General features: G+C 39.7%; 1 protein-coding gene across 4 annotated transcripts in view; it reads right to left on the reverse strand.

Annotated features, from left to right (window-relative positions):
- myh14 (myosin, heavy chain 14, non-muscle) overlaps positions 1-14,778 on the reverse strand; it is a 28,080-nt gene extending 13,302 nt beyond the window's left edge. Inside the window, exons 1-19 of one of the 4 annotated variants that reach the window (XM_041987518.1) lie at positions 14,480-14,778; positions 11,455-11,635; positions 9,861-10,067; positions 8,889-9,045; positions 7,883-7,910; positions 6,895-7,009; positions 5,775-5,786; positions 4,601-4,693; positions 4,424-4,487; positions 3,960-4,058; positions 3,733-3,876; positions 3,416-3,630; positions 3,177-3,329; positions 2,860-3,033; positions 2,477-2,650; positions 2,242-2,356; positions 1,790-1,858; positions 360-565; positions 130-251 (exon numbers count right to left, since the gene is read on the reverse strand). In XM_041987518.1, the coding sequence (XP_041843452.1) occupies positions 130-251; positions 360-565; positions 1,790-1,858; positions 2,242-2,356; positions 2,477-2,650; positions 2,860-3,033; positions 3,177-3,329; positions 3,416-3,630; positions 3,733-3,876; positions 3,960-4,058; positions 4,424-4,487; positions 4,601-4,693; positions 5,775-5,786; positions 6,895-7,009; positions 7,883-7,910; positions 8,889-9,045; positions 9,861-10,067; positions 11,455-11,622 (2,315 nt within the window). In that variant the 5' untranslated portion in view covers positions 11,623-11,635; positions 14,480-14,778. The remainder of the gene's footprint in view (positions 1-129; positions 252-359; positions 566-1,789; positions 1,859-2,241; positions 2,357-2,476; positions 2,651-2,859; positions 3,034-3,176; positions 3,330-3,415; positions 3,631-3,732; positions 3,877-3,959; positions 4,059-4,423; positions 4,488-4,600; positions 4,694-5,774; positions 5,787-6,894; positions 7,010-7,882; positions 7,911-8,888; positions 9,046-9,860; positions 10,068-11,454; positions 11,636-14,479) is intronic. The other 3 variants (XM_041987519.1, XM_041987520.1, XM_041987521.1) reach the window with 3 other exon arrangements.
- Between the last annotated feature and the right edge of the window lie 1,736 nt (positions 14,779-16,514).

The raw sequence follows: 16,514 nt of genomic DNA on the forward strand, positions 1-16,514 counted from the left end.
AGGATTATTAGAAGATGTCAGCGATGTTTTTTAATTTTGTATCATGTGTGAGAAACAGAAAGAAGAAGAGAGAGAAAAAGCTAATGTGTTTAGCAAAAACTCATAAAAAAGGCAATCACAAACACACACCTCTGTCTGAACTCCTGGAATGCGATGCGGTTCGGGAAGCCTTGTCTGCAGATACGAATCCCCTCCAAAACACCGTTACACCTCAGCTGGTCCAGAACCAGGTGGGGGGACAGCTTTCCAGCCTGAGGAATACAGAAGAAGGCATTAAGCACAGGAGCAAACAAGAAAAACAAAACAGTCAGATATTATGTCAGCTTTACTTCAGGTTTCTTCTATTTCAGCCTTCTCACCCTCTTTTCATGGTTGGGGATAATGCAGCGCAGGAAGTTAGGGTTAGTGTTTCTGAGCGTGGCCATCAGCTTGGTGAGAGACTCTTTGTAGAGTTGACCAACAGTCCGAAACATTCCCTTCTTTGTCTTCAGTCCAGCTGCTCCAAAAGTGACTGGCCCACTATTCTCCCCTGATGACACCTGGTCCAGACCAATGATCCTGTCCACTGGATGAAAGCAGAAAACCAGGTATAAGTTTATTAGCAATTATCAGTAAGTTTAGGTTGGAGAGACATGATTGGAAATTTTATGTCGGAGTGTATTACATACTGATTGCCTGTCACATCAAGATTGTGAACAAAGAAGGATATCCATGGATTTGAAACTCAAATGGTTTTAAAGGCAGTACTAATAGCGTACTTTTGTGGACCCAGTAAAATACACACACAGGCTTTGTTGTTTGTAAAGCCTTTCAAGCTTAACCTGTTAGCTTTGGGCATGTTCAGACAGGCATGACTAGATGTTTGCCTGAAAAGGATATAACAGGATTTTTATTTTGTTCCTGATGTCACCTGTGTTGAGATTGCTACTTTAAATAATATAGAACTTAAAAGCAAGTAATACTGTCTCATAATGACTTGTTTATTGTGTCAATAGTTATACATATTTTAGTTCATTTAAGGTAGCAGAAGACAAAAAAACAAAAAAAAACTGTTTAGCATTTTTGTTTAAACACAGATTCTACACAACAGGTATTCTCTGCATCATCAGATGCAATTTTAGGTAAATAATCGCTTGACAGTTTTCTTTCATAATTATATTTCCTTTTTCAAATAACTTCAATTTCTCAGTCAACCAAATATTTACAAAAAAATGAGCACATCGATGCTATGGGTGTCTAAAGAAACACAAGTTTAGAAATAGAAATTGCCGGTAAATAGAGCTAATTCAGGATCACATTGCTGGCTGTGTGGTTTGTTTTGTTTATTTGTTTTTTCCAGGGATAATGCTATGTTAGTCAAAATCAGCCTGCTAGCCAGATAACTAATCTTTTTACTGTTATCCTTAGCCAGATGTTAAATTAGCTTTAATAAAACCTCCAGTTGTAGTTTGTAGCACTACTGCATAGACAGCTTTTATGTAATCCCGAACGTACCTTTGGTATGAGCATGCTGTTACCTTGACACTATTCTATTTCTACAAAATGAGGGAGTTATTTATCTTTATGAATGAAAAAAGCATCACGCAGTCACAGCACTGTTACTATAAGCCAAATCTTGTGGAAAGAGCAAGTAGAGAGCAGCACACCAACAGTATTATACAAAATGTATGATACTAAAATATAAATATCAACAAAAACAGAGACAAACATGACAAAAAAGTCACGCCACAATCACAAACGGAGCAGGGAGAAAACAAAAAAGTTATGGCTGGCAAGGAAAAAAACCTACTGTCAGAGCCATTAGTCTGTAGCGTGGCATAGGAGTCAAAGAAGTAGACACGAGGAAGAGTTTGAATATCTGATGCAGGAAGCAGAAGAGCACAGGGACCAAGATTTGAGGAAAGAACAGGAGGAAACCAAGTGGGCACCAAATTAGTGCAGAGGGAAGAGAAAGGCAGAGAAGAAAATGGGAAAACAGCAAACAGGAAGAAGACAAATGGAGGAAGAACAGAGGAAAGTAATAGCAGTGAGAGCAGCATGATAAAGAGGGAAAAACAAAAATGCAGTAAAGTTAATACAGTTTCACCTGAAAAAAAACAAACATCATATCAGACTTCTAAAGATGGAAATATTTTGCTTTTAAAGTTAAAGGTAAATAAAATCTTATTCATTGCCAAGTGATGAAAGTTGAAAAACTAAATGTAGAAAGCAGTGAGTGAAAGTCTGAGTGATTAATCTCACCCTCCTTCCACAGCTCAGACACAAAATGATCAGATGACTGATGGAGAAGAGACGCCACGTTGTCGTTCAGAGGATCCATGTTCTTCACTAACCACTCATCGGACTTGTAGTCCACCTGAGGTAGAGGAGGTCATGTGGTAGAGACCAAAGGTGAGATGTAACTTTACTCAAGATACTCGCAACATGGTTTGTTTTAACAGCAAAAAGGTGGATGAAGGGGAAAAGTAAGGGTTACCTTTCCAGCATAATGAATGATAGAGAAGTCAGCTTCTCCACGTGGCTGCTTTGATTTGAAAAATTTTGGATGGCTGCCTTGCTCAGCAGACAGTTTCTCCACAAATGAGCGGTCTGTAGCCCGGGGGAACCAGCACTCTTCATCCAGCAGGGCCAGAACACCAGGTGGGTGAGCCTGACAAGAACAGCGAAAGAATTATCGGGAAATCTGGGTTTCATCATTAAAAATAGCAAACAGAGAATGTGCTTCTTTCTTCAATGCATGCAATTAACCACAGCGAATCACATAAGGCATGACTCTACATTGGAGGGCACATTTCAGGTCTTAGCATCTACATTCTCATTAGTTGACAGATAAGAACATTTTTAGTGTGTAAAATGTACTGGTCTCTCAATGAGGTCAATGCAGGGTTGAAGATCCAGGCCAAAGTCAATAAAGTTCCATTCAATGCCCTCCCTCTGATACTCCTCCTGCTCCAGAATGAACATGGTGTGGTTGAAGAGCTGCTGCAGCTTCTCATTGGTGTAGTTGATGCATAGCTGCTCGAAGGAGTTTAGCTGTAGATGAGGGAGTTAGGAAAGCAAACAAAGATTCAATAGGTATAATACAACTATAGCAGAGCATGCATAGGCCTGTATTTACATAGATACCTGCCCACTCCACTACATTCCCCAAACAAACCATAATCACAAAAATTTACCTGGAATATCTCAAATCCAGCGATATCAAGGATGCCAATGAAGGAGGCTCCCTGTCTCTGTCTGCGGTCAAGAGCTCTGTTGATTCTGTGGACCAGCCATCTGAACAGACGCTCGTATGTTGCCTTGGACAAGGCCTCAATGGCAAAGTCAGCCTATATGAGTAGATATACACAGTTAACTAGACTGTAGAGTCACTTTACCTGTACGGGCACAGATGCCTTGCAGATAAAGATCATACTTGTTCTTTCGTCTGGGCCTTCTGCACATATTCTCGGCCCACTTTTATCCTTGGTGTGAGGATGGCACGGGTGAACTCCAGCACGTTGATGCCCAGCAGATGGCACAGTTTCTGAGCAGCTGTGTTATCAGGCATGGAGGCCTGGTCCTGGTTCTTCTCCTTCATAAAGGATATGTTTCCAAACTGGAGCACAGCAGAGATCACCTTCAGCATGGCTGAGGTGAGATAAGACAGGGAGATCAGAAGTGATTAATAGCAAGAAAGAAATATGATAATTAATTTTATCTTTTTCACTTTTCTTTAATCCTCTTTCTTACATAGTAATTCCTCGGGGGTGAAGCCCATTATAGCCATGGAGTCCATGGTCTGAGTGAAATTCTCTGAATCGCTCTGACCAGGAACAGGAATGGAGCCTCCACTGAGGAAACGATACTCATCAGCACTTCCAAGGAGCAAGTCCGCTAATGAAGATGAAACAGAGAGATTAAATCACACAAGATGAACATGCATTTTTAGTACAATATATTCTTTAGTATTTCCTCACCCCGGGTTTCTTCTGAGGCTCCACATAATAACTGGTAAAAGATATGAAAGGTCCGCTCATCCTTGGCCTGACGGGTGGCCCGGGACTTTTCAAGGAGGTCTGGATTTTAATAGTTATGGATATGGCCAGTTGAAAATGGCCTTCCTGTTGGGAAAGACCCTGTTGTACTAATTTCTTTGTCAGTTCAAAACAAGCATGCAGATCATCTAAACCTTTTTTTTTGTTTGTTTTAATTTAGTGCTTCTACATACAGGCTTTTGCAATCTACAAGCATAATCAATAATCAAAATGTTGGTTTTAGAAAGCACCAAACTAATGAAATTAACATCAAACTATTGTTGAAATATCTTTTCAGAAAACTACAGATGTTGTAAAAGCAAAAAAAGAGCTTAATTTGAGAATAAATGTGTATAGTTCTTTCAAAACGCTTTAGTAACATACAAAGGGGAAGAAAAAAAGGATACAGGTCTCAATGTTGGCACCAACAATGTATCCCGCCACATCAAAATTAATGCGGATGAATTTACCCTGACAAATAAGGAGAAGCGCTTTATATTTTAGGACATTTAAAGTTTGCAGTTATGATTAAAAACCCCTCCTTAAAAGATGGAGGTGACTCTTTGACCAGTGACAGAGCTTACAAATCTAGAGGAGTTGTCGTTCTTGACAGTCTTTGCATTGCCAAAGGTTTCCAGTATGGGGTTGGCCTGCAGCAACTGTCTCTCCAGTTCGCCCTGAGACACACAGGAGACATGTGATCAGCTTCCCAACACCACAGAGATGAAAACAACAGTAAAAGACCATAAGGCCCATCCACTAAAATGCACCATTTAAACTATTGATTTGTTACGTAAAACACACACACACACACCCAAAAAAAAATGCATGACTCATCACTAAAGAGTGATGGCATGAACTGATGCATTTTAAGGTCCCAAAAAAGCACCCAGAGCAATCATGTCATTCTCAGATTGAAGAACAAATGATTCTCAACATAAATAAGAAGAAATGCCTCATTTTTTGGGGGGCACTTAGAAATAAGAGCGTGGAAATAATTTCAGATATTATTTAGCTATATTCTATAAACTGTTATTTTAGAGTTTCAAATCAAAATTTGACTTATTATCTTAAAATGGGTATGTATGAAGACATTGTTGAGAACCACTTTTAAGCTGCAGCTGCATACTGGCTCATTCTAGCAAGCTGCAATGCATTACTGCAGTCGTCGCATTGCCAGTGCAGCAGCTGTCGATGCAGCAGCAGCCAGTGATCGGCACGAAAGGAGCTTGCTACAGAAGATGCTTATACTGTAAAAAAAAAAAAAGCTGTCAAGATATGCCGACCAACACAGATATACAGAGCAACAGGCCAACAAAACACAAAGCAAACAATGTGTGTACAGCACACATTGACAAAGCCAAATAGTAAAGTATATAAATTTCACCCGCACCCACTCACACACCCAAATCTGCAATCATTAAACTGTAGACACACATACATTGCAGTAATTAAAACCACATTTTCAACAGAATTCCTCCCAGTTCAGCATTTACGTGTGGCTCTCGAAAGTCATTTAGAAAAGGAAACAAACCCTAAACCCAACGAACCAGAAGAAGCCGACAAAACTTGACAAACTAGAAACCCAGAAAACCCGGAGCTTTCAAATGAAAGTCTGAAAGATGGAGGATATGATTTTCATTGTGTTTTAAAGAAAATCATATCAAGTACAGTAAATTCTACCAGGAAGGTTTTCATTCTACAGAATGTGATTCCCCACGAGTAAATCCCAAGATTTCTAAATACTTTCATACTCACATATTGCATACTCTGGCGAATTGTGGAAAAAAATAAATGAAGTATAGGAGGGGGAGAATATTTGGTGGATGGGTGATCATATGGATGAAATAAAAAGAAAACAAAAAGACAAATAAGACAACAATCACAGGAACAAAAAAACAAATAAACAAAAAAAGAGTACAAACAAGATAAAAATCAAATATACAGCACAAGGCTTGACCATTAATGAAGAACAACATCAGTAGTGGCAGTCTGAATGTTTTAGGTTACTCTGCTGAGTTAATCAGAATCACTGTAGGGTTCATTAGGCAGAAAATAGGACAGAAAAAAGCAAAGGGAAAGACAGGGCAGCAGGACAGAGTTAACTCACCCTGTTCACCAGAGTGCTGCCTCTTGTTAAGGACCTAGAGCCATCCATCTAAGCATGCAGAAAGAAGAGAATGAAGGGAAACAAGTGCAGGAAGGAAGGATGGTAAGAAAAAAGAGAGGAAATGTAGAAAAAGAAACCCCACTTTGAAGTAAACTACAGAAAGCTGCATGATATTTTAAGTATCAGCTAGTATAAAATGAACTGGAAAGTGATTATATATGAGAAGATCCTGCAGACTGTAGAAAACTGAAAATGAAAATTCCTTGTGGAGTTTTTGAGCTCCTTCTTAGAGCTATCCTTTTAATAAGCGGTGGAAAATGTTTCATTTCAGTCCAGCTAACCTTCACAAGAAGCTCAGGAATGCAGCAGAAAAGACAAGGAAGAAGACTGCAAGCTTCTTAAATATTTGTAAGAAGATCCACGAGGAAGAAAACACAAGGTGTCACTATTAGACCTGAAGGACATGTACAATGCTTTTTTGTCTATTTTTTAAGGAAACATTGGCTATAAACAATACTAGTCTTTGACTAACCTCACGGGTCACTTTAAGTCATCAATGAAAATCCTTAAACAAAAGTCAGTGATAGTCAAGCAATGGTTTTAACTTTTTTTTTTTTTTTTTTTTTTTTTCATTTTTTACCTTCTACACAAACAGTAAAAAGGAATGAGTCCTCAGTAAGTCAATAAAATATCTGGGCTCCTTCTACATTAATTTTCCAGCTGCCACACTCCCAGTCTTACTTCTGTGGTGTTCCAACAGTAACTTACCTGTACAGCTTCCTTGTTTCTACCCAAAGTGCCGCTTTTATGGGAGGAGGCAACATGAGCCAAATACTGGATTACTTTCTTTGTGTTCTCTGTTTTGCCAGCTCCAGACTCGCCTCTGGAATACACAATGGTACACAATAAATACTACTTTAGATCTAAATGGTTGACTTAAAAACATATGGTCTCAGTAATGGAAGTTGTTTATAATGTTATAGGGAGAGAACACACAAGAGCAAGTAGCCAAACACAGTCTTTAAAACAATAAACATGGAGCCCATGTGGTGCATGCAAAGCCACAGATCTAAACAGAAAGCAGGTGTGAAGGATGTAGTCTGTGTCAGTATTGTTGCTTTTGGTGAGGAATAAAGAAGAAAGGAGCAAAAATAGCAGCAGTAAAAGATCTAAAAGAAGCAGACTTCTTATTCCAAATACAACTTCAGACTGTTGTAAGATGGATTTAAAGAGGGATTCTTGACAATGCCAGGAAGATTATGGCAGGAAAACATGACTGGCAGGCCCACAGGCACGCATGAGGCAGACAAACTGTAAGACTGAAAGAGTGTTCCATTCATATTTCAGGTCTTTGCATTGACTTATAACTTAAAATATTTTTGTTATAAAGAGAACTCTGTCATAGGCTTTCATTAGTGCATTTACAGTGACAATAAAATATGTCCTAGATAGATTTCTCTAACTATCTCTATAGAAACGGCATTCATAAGTGAGCTCTTGTAACAAATATGTAAAAGCCTCAGAACAGATAAAAGTCTTAGTGCTAAAAATAAAGCATTTGCTTTCTGCAACATGGACATAAATATCTTGCACTTGTGAGAATCAAATAAACCCAAATGACAACAGATAGATGATAGGAGATCATGAGGACAACACACACTTCAATAATGTTAGCGTGAGCACACTAGAAATATTCCTCATGTTAACAACAAAGCATTCACATAGAAACACCAGAGCCCCCATTTGAGCTACTCACGTGCAGAGGATTGACTGATCTTCTCTGTCTGTGGAAGGGAAAAACATCATGAAATTAGATGGACAATAAAACGTTGTATAGATCTTTAACTCATTACAAATCATCAAAAAAATCTTATACAAGATCTATGAATCCAGCTAACATGTGATTCCTTAAATAATACACTGTACACACTGTAATACACAGTACTGCTGTACTGCTATCTCTCATATTGGCTCATATTACACTAAAGCTCTAACCCCCTAGCTGGGCATGAGAAACTATAGGAAGTCCCACAAGGACTCGTGCCTTAAATTTTGAGGGGTAATAAATATCATGTAAGTAAATAGAACTTCACCTGTGTTTACATCTCTTATTGTTCTATGATTAATGTTGTCCATTCACCAATTAGTACTATAGGTCAGAAGCTGGTTGCCAGTTGAACTGGTCTCTCCAGGTTGCAAAACCATGCAACTCTGGTAGTCAATAGGTGGACATTGTTTCTAACTCTGCTGGTATTTACCTTTCAGATTCCCACATGTTGTCTTCTCAAGAATTAATACTCGTTCTACAAGTTCATTCCCTGTAGTACACACCTACAACCTACCCCGAAGGTGCTCGGGGTGGTATTAATTACTACAGGCACAGACTGTCATCTGTCCTGTCTTATTATTTCAGGTAGACATTACACCATCAACTCTTAACTGCTTTTAAATGCTTGATGGGAATACTCATGGCATCATGACAGATAGGTTGCCCATTAAAATAATGAGTTCAATTCTTGGCACAAAATGCAGAGTTGTAAAATTGGCTCCAAGGTTTGCTGCAAGGAGTGGTGTACTCTGAAATCTCAGTTGTGAAAAATGCCGTCTTGCCCAGTTTTTTTTACACTTTTAAAGCTTCTTGATAACAGCCACAAGTCAAGAATACAGTCACAGATAATACTGAGCAGCACTCTGAGTTGATATGAGATCTGTAGATTAGCTACAGAGTCAATTAGTCACAAGTGACAGATAGTGTTGATTACCTTGAAGCATGCTGCGATAGGCCGCTTCTGATATGGCATAGATGTGTGGTGGCATCTCATGGCGTTTTTTGCCACGGTACATTTCAACAATGGACTCTGTGTAGATTGACAGGTTCTTGTAAGGGTTCACCACCACACAGAATAGCCCTGAATATGTCTGCAAAAGAACACAGGACAGAGAGGTTTGCACTGATTTCTGGCTCACTATGCTGTTTGGTAACTGGATCAGTAATACTGCATTCACATTTTGCTTCAGTAGTGTCTCTGGAATTCTTGTGAAGCCTGGACACTCAATAAATACTGAGAATATGTAATGCTAAATAAAATATTTTTAAGAGTTCTTAGCTGAGGAGAAATAGGACAGTATAGAAAGACAACGTACCATATTTCTGATTGGTCATATGTCTGCAGAGCATCAAAGTAAAGAAGTAAACAAAATGACTTGTCCATTCAGATTCAACTACTAATATATCTGCTTTTTTAGTCCATCCCAACTGTGTTGAAAGTCAGAAATGTCACTGACAAGCATAACCAGTGCTGTATTATCTTATATTGTCCGATGCCTGTCTGAGACATTGGAATAATCTAACCCTCTCTATCCCTCTCAATAATCATTCCATTAGTAGAAAGTTAAACATTAAATACATTTGACTTCCTTTACATTATTCTATTCAAACTGTACATCCAGTTATCAGCTGAGTTTCTTACACCCCGATCATATCTGGTGTTTTAACTTTTGTCCCGTTTTTCTGCAACAGAAACTAGAGACGTCCCCACTGCCACCATATGTGCTAACCAGTTTGTAAACTGAGTCCTCACATCTCTTATCACAGCATATCAGTTACACAGGAGATGCCATATGCATGTGCAACACATAATAACATCAGAGACTGCACACATGTGTGTTGTGATAGACTCAGTGTTATGCTGAATGCAGTCATCTCTACATGTCTTTGCTATTTCATCTCTTACATAGATTAGGCCGGAGAAGTATCTCTCCCTCAGGTTGTGCAGCACCGAGGCCTCATTGAGGCAGGTGAGGTCGGCCATGTCCTCAACTTTACTGAAGCGTGGCGGGTTCATCCGTTGCACCTCTTCCCTGGACAGAGTCAGCTTTCGCTGGCTGTCTGTGAGCTCTACCTCCACCTCATCACCGCGCTCTTCTCGAATACTGGCCGACTGAGAACAAGAGAGTAAACAAAGAAAAAGTTACAGATAGTGGCAGGGGGTCGTTTTCTCTATATTCTTTGACGTTAAAGAATCTTCATAATGATCATCATGTTTTCATTTACTCCAGTCAAAAAATTAGGTGGCAAAATACAGTGAATGGGATCACAACAATCTTCTGTAAAACACAGATAATTTGTCATTAATAGCTTTATATATCTTTAAAAAGAGTCTGTGTGGCAACTTCAGATCTTATTAGAGAAACTCTCCAGTCACCGCTTCTATTAAAAATGACTGACTAAAAATGATTCATGAAATGTGTATGAACTTACTTGTGTAAAGCAAGTTACATTTTAAATTCAACTCTGAGTAGAACAGAAGCTAAAGACCATGTATAAAGTGTATATATCAAACAAAATAGTGAACTATGTGACCTACACAGTATGTTTGTAAAAATATACTGTGTTCATACTGTGACAAAATAGATGGTGACAGAGAAGAGCAAGGAGGACCTCTTTTCTTCTGGGTTTTGCTGCACAAGAAGAAGTGAACTATGACTATGACCATGACACAGGACCCTGCTCTACTACACTTTATTCTCTCTGCTACTTGGCATGCACAACAAGTAAAATAAAAGTGTGTGTCTGCATGTGTGTGGGTGCATATTAGTCAGACAGAAGTACGAGCTCAGAATATGAAACTGTGTGATGATGGGAACCTTTCATTGTGTAATCTGTGTGTGTGTGTGTGTGTATTTGCCCAACAGCTCCATTCTCAGAACATGAGTGTAAAATGAAGTCAGTGTCTCTGTTACGGCCTCCTTAACATTGGGAGGCTGAAGGAGTGTATTGTTCTATTCATAGAGCTCTTTATGAAACCAGTCCAGCTGAGAGAGGGACTCTCAGAGACAGGACATCAAATTCATGTGTCACATCCTTAAATATGCATGCTGAAAACTTCACCAAGTACTTGAACAAATTACTTGAACAAATCAAAATCATAACAAGGGTTTTGTGATAGCTATGTGCCAGTAGGGAATCTGACAGGAGGACGAAAAGTTAAAGAAATGGGGCACTTTCATCTTCACATAAAAAGACAAAGCTGGTCACACACCCTATGCTGCTTTATGTCCCCAGTCTGACACACCTTTAGTTGAGGGAGCACACTTGGGGCTAATTATTTACAAGATGAGTAATACCCAGACATAAGAAAGTAAAAACACGAGGAAAGGTTGTAAAAACTCCCTTTAATCCCTGAAAAGTGTTTATTCTCACAACTCCTTTGTAAACAATTAAGACCTGATGCAACACATGAGAATAGAAGTGTCACTGCTGAGAAGGTGATAACAGATTAAAGTTGGATGTTTGTGATAAATCCGACGCTTCTCAGCATGACTCACCTCAAAGCCATGCTTCTCTGACGGCACCCACACCAGCCTCTTGGCTGCCCAGTCGGCCTGGCTAGCAGCGGAGAACACGGAGGAGCTGGAGTTTGGGGACCCAGATCCTCCGCCTGATGACAGGAAGCGGGTGACATCATTGGCACCGCGCCCTGTTGGCCTGGTCATGGTACTACTGGCACTGGATGAGGAGAGAAAACAAGAAGAAGCGATAAGAGGTGAACCCCAGTTTGAACCATTTCTGAGTGGCTGACATCCAGGACTGGTGGATGATGACACTGATGTGATTCTGTGTCAAGATATCACACACTTCATGCACACCCACTCATGCCTTTAGCAAGAGCTGTAGTAGCACGCAAGTAGCATGCAGGCCATATCCAGCTGAGGTTGTGCCGGGATGGCCTAATTGAGAGACACAGCAAATCAAGGGGAAGACAGAAATGGAAGACAGAGAGAGAGGTTTCTGGGTGCAAGGGTGGATGCACAGCGAGACACATCAATCGACTAAGTAAACTGACATGACAGTAGGGGAAGAAGGGGGTGGTGAGGAGCAAGGAAAGTCAGTGAGAAGAAAGGTTTAAAATGAACTGAGTCTATAGTTAAGCGATAGAAAATGAAACACTGTTTATCTGCAGGCCACTGAACCCTATAGAGGTAAACTTCCTAAAGAGGAATTCACAGAGGTCAAGTGGACAAAGTAGAGCCAAAATGCTGAGTCGCCTTTGGAGGCCAGTGTCCTGTGAGGGCAAGGTGTCAGTTGCTAAAAGTGTTTACAGCTTGGACACATGAAGGCACCACAGTCAGACTAACAGCAGCACTACAACAGGACGTTTCTATATTTGATTCGACAAGTAAGAATACTGCACAGCAATAATTCTGAGAAAGCTTCTCATGGTGATACATAGTCCTCTGTTATGATAAACTGAATATGGGTAAGTTTTGAGATTCAGTGGGACAAAAGGGGACATTTCTAGATGTCATTGTGTTCTCCTTCAACCTCTACTTTCTATAGACAAAACAATCAAATGAATAACAATATAATTATTGTATAATAGAAATGAGGATCATAAAAAATGATTAATTACAGTTCTTAAAAAAACCTTCTAAAGATTAGAATTATTTAAGCATATACACATATTAGCCACTACATCTTAAACTATTTTAGCGGACTGGAGAAGTAGCTCATACAAATTTGTGGTACCTTGAGGTGTGAACTGCATGTGGTTGAATGGTGAGCCAATAAGCTCTGGGGACAACACAAACTTCAACTTTGATCTGACAAGCAGTCTATTGTGCTGGCTTGTACAAGTGAATGTGCTATGAGGCATCTCAATACCTCTGCAGGTATGTCATCAGGCCTGATTCTTGCTATGAAGCTCAGTCTCAGTCTTTTCCTGTCTTTCTGTCTGTTCCCAACCTTGTTGTCAGCACACCTGTTAACTCCAATACAACTCTCTGGGTGTGGAGTAATCATGTTGACAAAAGAGTTGCCAACACCCAGCCAGTCAGCTTGGAAACTATGCAATCCCAGTGACATTAAAATGTGCATCTCTTTTTAAAAGTTATTGTTTTAGAATATGAGTCAATGACTTAAAAACAAAAAAAGGGGGGGGAAAGATGAACAGTGTGCTGATTCTTTTTCAGTTTCCGCGCTCTTCCAGTTGCGCTCAGATCAAAAACTGTTAGAGGCAAAAATCACAAAAATCAGATCTCAAATGCATAGTTAGTTCACATGTGCCCAGGCAGCCGGGCACCACAGTATTTAACAAATGTTAACCTAAAGGTAGGTTCTGTGAATATTATATAGTTATCACATCTTATGTCATGTACTTAAGGAGTGGAAACTCTTGTTTGCTACAAAATAAGCCCTATCAGGTTTGGGGTAATACTTCCTTTACAGGATAAATGAACAGTTTTCCCATTTCAGTAATGTGATTTATTGATAAATAAATGAATTTAAGGAATTGGTCTTCCTATGTCTTTATAACAGAAACAATTCAACAAAACTATTTTTGACATTTACACTGAAAGAATGTTTCAGTGCAGCTAAATTTGATCAGTTTTATCATCTGATGCTGCTTAGCCCCATCAATGCGATCTCAAGCAACACACATACACATGGCCTGCACACAGAGACCTCAGGTTGTCGCAGTACAGCGTGGACTAACCAGCAAACTCCTCCTGCAGCAGCTGGAGTTGCCAAAATCTGACTGCCCTCCTCCATAGCAACACCCTGAACACTAAGCAGCGGCCCACAGACAATACCTTCAGAGTGTGAACTGAGGTCATTCACTGCGGGGGTCTCTGTGTGTAATTAATGTGTGGGTGCCTGCGCGTGACTGTGCGTGTTTTCAACGGGTGGGGGAGATGGAAACGCCTTTTCCTCAGCTTTGATGTGAAGTGGCAGTGCATCGAGGGTGTTATTGAGGCATCTGCGTAGTTAAAGCAGACAGTGAGGGAAAGTGACATTATTAAGCCACTGGCTGTGAGAATTACAGCGCAGCTGCAGAGCCGTACAGATGCGGCGTGACCCCTATAAATATCCCGCATATTCAACCTGGAGCTCCAGCACAAAAACTGACGAACACAACCACGCCTTCAACCGAAGATATGATCCACCATATGAGCCACAGCCCTTTAATTGACTCTGTAAGCTGCATGTGGCACCCAGAAAAATCAGACATTTTCACATCGTCACTATTAATATTACTTAATTCTTCTTAGAATAACACATGATAAAAAATATGCCCATGCTTATTATCATTATATGGGTCCAAATCGTTTACAGTAAAACAGACTGTTTTTCAGCTATTTACTTCGATGTAAGCCTCTCACCGAAGGCGTTAAAAGATCAGGCCAACATAAACGTCTGTCGTCCCCCTAATGTTTCATGTTTAGACGTTAAGCCACCGCATATAGACTAACCAAGCGAGGCTGGCCAGCTTCGCTGAAATATGATACGTTAAAGGATATTGCACTGGTTATTTACGAGTTGGATTAGGTTAAAGGTAATTAGATGTCTCACCTTCAGGTTCTGCTCTGAGAAATGGATAAGGCTGTGTTGTGAGAAGAACCAGGATGAGTCTGTTTCTTGGATATTTTCCTGCCAGAGAGGTGTGTAGCCTACCGCATATGCGGCTTTTATCATTGCCTTGCTGTCTCAGTGAAGCCGCACACACTTCTCGGTGAGAATAAAGTAGAGAGCACTGAGGGCAAGACGACGGCTTCAGCTCCGAAACAGGGCTTCCTGCTAGCAGACCAATCAGGTACGACCAGACAGGTTTTAGTCAAACCTCAAAGAGAAACGACTCCAATCAAACCATGAAAGCGAGTCTCAGACCCGCCTCATGAATATCACGGAGGCTTTCCGCCCTAAAACGGGCATAGAACTGGTACTGTGACGAATCGCGGTAACGGTAGCGCAGACATCTGCGCCGTTGACCAATGATAATCATAAAGAGGCGGGGCTAAGTGTAACTGACATATCAAATAGCCAACCGGAGTGATGCAGCAGGTGCCGTGCGGCGCTCTCGCGCTAGAGTAGGGAGATTTGCGCGCCCTTTGTTTACCACTCTGTAGCGGCAAACGTCTGCAGACACCGATCTGGGATCAGATTCGTTTGACTTTACTTACCAACGGTACAGAACGTTTGGCTGGAATGATCTGACCCCAGACGCGTGATTCAGATCATCCTGTAAAATCCGACTGAATCCGAATATCTGCGGTGCCAGGGTTCCGACTTTTGATAAATGCTTAAATACTTACAACAATGTAAACATATAGAATCACGGATAATCTTCTAAATTGTTTATGTCATAATACCTAACGTGACATTTAAAGTATTTTTTATCGCATAAAAAACTCATAATAAATAAACTCACACTAGAATCTCTCTCTCTCTCTCTCTCTCTCTCTCTCTATATATATATATACATTCAAGGATCAATTCTATTTACTAAGCACACAATATAAAACTGTAGATGTAATCTGTACTACACTTTAAAAGTGAGTATGTGACACTTCGAGTTGGAAATTAACAGAACTTATTTCATTGAATGACTTTAACTCCAGACTGAGAGCACATGAGACAGCATCTTTAACTTGTAACTGTTTTCATAATTTGTTAGTAATTGTAATTGTTTATTTTAACTGTTAGTTGTTATAATTAATACTTTAGTTGTAACTGATACTTTTTGCTGCTTCTTGGCCAGGACTCCCTTGCCAAAGAGGTTTTTAATCTCAATGGGACTTCCTGGTTAAAAAGAGGTTAAATAAATAAATAAACAAACAAACAAACAAATAAATAAATAAAAAACTAACAGTCAAGAGAGTTGCCAGAAATATGAATAAACAAGCAAGCAGTGATTGCAATTACATCCCCTTGTTTTATTTGTTTTAACAACACAGTTGTGTTTTATTTGGAAGTGTTCTGTGCCTGAAGCCACACTGAAATTTCATGTTGATATTATATGATTACATGTTAAAATGGAGGGGTTTAATCTTCAGAATATGACATTGGAAAAGCAGTTTATATATATATGTGTGTGTGTGCGTGTGTGTGTGTGTATGTGGTGTGTGTGAAAGCAATCTTTTTCCTTTGGTTTAAAAAACACTATTAAAGTGATGGTGCATTGGACTCTCAAGTTACATTTCATGGAGGAAGGGTGAAATTACATGAGCCACCATGCAACCTATAAATAGAACATGGTGACCAGGAAGGACAAGTAAAAAGGGAGACAAAAATATAGTCCAGAATTAACATTAACTGTATTACATAGTATCAATTATTAACTCCACCTTTACTTCACTTGAGGTTACAGGGGTGTATCTCTGCAATGACATGTGTGAACTACTGCGACTGACACACTGAGGTTAACTTGTAAATCCAGAAACACCATTGTGCTGCTGCAGTTCTTCATCTGTGATATTGGCCTCCATATTTTACATTTGTGCAAAGTAAAAAGAACAACTTTCCAGGTTGTGCTTCAAACAGGCTGATTATCAGTAAACACTGAATGCTCAATATGTTGCACCCTTTACACTGATTTACATTTACTTTA

This window comes from Melanotaenia boesemani, chromosome 6 (genome assembly GCF_017639745.1).
Source record: "Melanotaenia boesemani isolate fMelBoe1 chromosome 6, fMelBoe1.pri, whole genome shotgun sequence".
In the NCBI taxonomy this organism is placed as follows: Eukaryota; Metazoa; Chordata; class Actinopteri; order Atheriniformes; family Melanotaeniidae; genus Melanotaenia; species Melanotaenia boesemani.